At 54.9% G+C, this 3,823-nt stretch overlaps 1 protein-coding gene across 1 annotated transcript in view; it reads left to right on the top strand.

Annotated features, from left to right (window-relative positions):
• POGZ (pogo transposable element with ZNF domain) overlaps positions 1 to 3,823 on the top strand; it is a 36,082-nt gene that overhangs the window by 29,111 nt on the left and 3,148 nt on the right. Inside the window, exons 16-19 of the mRNA XM_018569337.1 lie at positions 245 to 382; positions 2,918 to 2,977; positions 3,057 to 3,172; positions 3,409 to 3,433. Coding sequence (XP_018424839.1) covers positions 245 to 382; positions 2,918 to 2,977; positions 3,057 to 3,172; positions 3,409 to 3,433 — 339 coding nt within the window. The remainder of the gene's footprint in view (positions 1 to 244; positions 383 to 2,917; positions 2,978 to 3,056; positions 3,173 to 3,408; positions 3,434 to 3,823) is intronic.

The following is a 3,823-nucleotide window of genomic DNA, read 5'->3' as shown; positions in this document are numbered from 1 at the left end:
AAAAAGAAGGACATGCTCTTCCAGGGGGTGCCATATTCCTTGCAACAGGCTTTATAGACTTTAAGCCGTGTGCAGACTTCATGGGAAAAGCAGTAATCCGTTATAGGAGGGGGGCAATTGTTGATGGGAAGGGGGCAGTAAGACCTTTTTATATGTCAGGGCAGTGAGCTATTTGCAGGGGGACTTCTGGATTATTGTTTTTTTGGCATCGTTATTAACACTGAGCGTGCAATTCTTATTTCAGGGTGGAGGAGAAGCAAACTTGTCTGGAATGCAACTTCGAGATCCCCGACTTCCATAACCATTTCCCCACATACGTACACTGTTCTCTCTGCCGATATGGCACCTGCTGCTCCCGCGCCTACGCCAATCACATGATCAAGTAAGTGCCCCGTGCTGAGCTTTGCTTGTCTCTTGTATGATTAGGGCGTTCTGTTTTATTATAGAGTTGGTCCACCCAAAAGTGATAGTCTTAAGTCGCCCACTGTCATCTTTTAGTTTATTAGGGCTCCATTGCTGGCTCAGTTTCTGGCCACTTTGTGGTGTTCCCATTCTTCCAAATGCATAAAATGTCCAGCAGGGATGGTGGGAGCCCCTCACAATGGGCACAGCAGGCGTACAGACCCGGGAACTCAGCACAGGGATGGTGGGAGCCCCTCATAATGGGCACAGCGGGTGTACAGACCCAGGAACTCAGCACAGGGATGGTGGGAGCCCCTCATAATGGGCACAGCGGGTGTACAGACCCAGGAACTCAGCACAGGGATGGTGGGAGCCCCTCATAATGGGCACAGCGGGTGTACAGACCCAGGAACTCAGCACAGGGATGGTGGGAGCCCCTCATAATGGGCACAGCGGGTGTACAGACCCAGGAACTCAGCACAGGGATGGTGGGAGCCCCTCATAATGGGCACAGCGGGTGTACAGACCCAGGAACTCAGCACAGGGATGGTGGGAGCCCCTCATAATGGGCACAGCGGGTGTACAGACCCAGGAACTCAGCACAGGGATGGTGGGAGCCCCTCATAATGGGCACAGCGGGTGTACAGACCCAGGAACTCAGCACAGGGATGGTGGGAGCCCCTCATAATGGGCACAGCGGGTGTACAGACCCAGGAACTCAGCACAGGGATGGTGGGAGCCCCTCATAATGGGCACAGCGGGTGTACAGACCCAGGAACTCAGCACAGGGATGGTGGGAGCCCCTCATAATGGGCACAGCGGGTGTACAGACCCAGGAACTCAGCACAGGGATGGTGGGAGCCCCTCATAATGGGCACAGCGGGTGTACAGACCCAGGAACTCAGCACAGGGATGGTGGGAGCCCCTCATAATGGGCACAGCGGGTGTACAGACCCAGGAACTCAGCACAGGGATGGTGGGAGCCCCTCATAATGGGCACAGCGGGTGTACAGACCCAGGAACTCAGCACAGGGATGGTGGGAGCCCCTCATAATGGGCACAGCGGGTGTACAGACCCAGGAACTCAGCACAGGGATGGTGGGAGCCCCTCATAATGGGCACAGCGGGTGTACAGACCCAGGAACTCAGCACAGGGATGGTGGGAGCCCCTCATAATGGGCACAGCGGGTGTACAGACCCAGGAACTCAGCACAGGGATGGTGGGAGCCCCTCATAATGGGCACAGCGGGTGTACAGACCCAGGAACTCAGCACAGGGATGGTGGGAGCCCCTCATAATGGGCACAGCGGGTGTACAGACCCAGGAACTCAGCACAGGGATGGTGGGAGCCCCTCATAATGGGCACAGCGGGTGTACAGACCCAGGAACTCAGCACAGGGATGGTGGGAGCCCCTCATAATGGGCACAGCGGGTGTACAGACCCAGGAACTCAGCACAGGGATGGTGGGAGCCCCTCATAATGGGCACAGCGGGTGTACAGACCCAGGAACTCAGCACAGGGATGGTGGGAGCCCCTCATAATGGGCACAGCGGGTGTACAGACCCAGGAACTCAGCACAGGGATGGTGGGAGCCCCTCATAATGGGCACAGCGGGTGTACAGACCCAGGAACTCAGCACAGGGATGGTGGGAGCCCCTCATAATGGGCACAGCGGGTGTACAGACCCAGGAACTCAGCACAGGGATGGTGGGAGCCCCTCATAATGGGCACAGCGGGTGTACAGACCCAGGAACTCAGCACAGGGATGGTGGGAGCCCCTCATAATGGGCACAGCGGGTGTACAGACCCAGGAACTCAGCACAGGGATGGTGGGAGCCCCTCATAATGGGCACAGCGGGTGTACAGACCCAGGAACTCAGCACAGGGATGGTGGGAGCCCCTCATAATGGGCACAGCGGGTGTACAGACCCAGGAACTCAGCACAGGGATGGTGGGAGCCCCTCATAATGGGCACAGCGGGTGTACAGACCCAGGAACTCAGCACAGGGATGGTGGGAGCCCCTCATAATGGGCACAGCGGGTGTACAGACCCAGGAACTCAGCACAGGGATGGTGGGAGCCCCTCATAATGGGCACAGCGGGTGTACAGACCCAGGAACTCAGCACAGGGATGGTGGGAGCCCCTCATAATGGGCACAGCGGGTGTACAGACCCAGGAACTCAGCACAGGGATGGTGGGAGCCCCTCATAATGGGCACAGCGGGTGTACAGACCCAGGAACTCAGCACAGGGATGGTGGGAGCCCCTCATAATGGGCACAGCGGGTGTACAGACCCAGGAACTCAGCACAGGGATGGTGGGAGCCCCTCATAATGGGCACAGCGGGTGTACAGACCCAGGAACTCAGCACAGGGATGGTGGGAGCTCCTCATAATGGGCACAGCAGGTGTACAGACCCGGGAACTTGCATACAGACTCTTGGTGGATGACGGGGACAATCAAAATATAACTTTTTCTGGTTTAGATACTTACGCGTCCCTTACTCTTTTCTAGCAACCACGTTCCCCGGAAAAGTCCGAGATACGGTTCGTTGTTTAAAAGCTGCAAACCCAGGTACGTAATCCTGACAGCCAACCAACCACTCCAAGATGGCGCTATACAGTCACTAATTGTATACATCTTCCCTTCCCAGTCATGATCTGGTGATGACATGCTCATCCTGCCCCTTCGTAACACGAATTGGCGACGCCATGGCCAAGCATCTGGTTTTCAACCCCTCACATGGTTACATCACTGTCATGTGTACAAGTGAGTACTTGTCTGTAATACCGCTGGGCAATTGTGTGCCGCCTCACTGAATGACTGCTGATGGAAATTATTAGAGTGTAAGCTCCTCTGTACAGAGACTGATGTGACTGTGGGGGGATATTAGAGTGTAAGCTCCTCTGTACAGAGTCTGATGTGTCTTGTACTCTTGTAAAGCACTATAGAAAATGAGGACATAATACCAGTTAAATAACTTGATTTTTCTGTTTTCTCTGCAGATTCTACCTCACCAGACTTGTCATGGTAATAATTTTCTCTCTCTCCCTCTCTCATACCCCCCCTCCCCCAGTCTCTCTCCCCCCCCTTTATCTCAGTCTCGCTCGCTCGTCCCTCCACCCCTTGTGTCGGGGTGCCGAAATGTGTATATAGCTGTAGGCAATTGTCCTGTTTGCTGCGCACACCCTTCTTTGTCTGAAACCTTACCTTCATTTTTTATTCATGATTTCGGAGCCCTGACCATGTACTTTCTTTTAACATTAATTGAAGGTTTTAATAATCTGCAGCAAGGCCGGACTGAGGGGTACGCCGAAGAGGCAGCTGCCTGATATTATTCAACAGGACGGGTCCACAAAAAGTACAGGAGCTGCGACCTATGCTGCTGAAGTTGTTCACAGCTCATGGGGGGCGGGGGGG

Source organism: Nanorana parkeri, unplaced genomic scaffold (genome assembly GCF_000935625.1).
Source record: "Nanorana parkeri isolate BGI_ZX_2015 unplaced genomic scaffold, ASM93562v1 scaffold1324, whole genome shotgun sequence".
Taxonomy (NCBI): domain Eukaryota; kingdom Metazoa; phylum Chordata; class Amphibia; order Anura; family Dicroglossidae; genus Nanorana; species Nanorana parkeri.
This window is presented reverse-complemented; position numbering and strand designations above follow the sequence as displayed.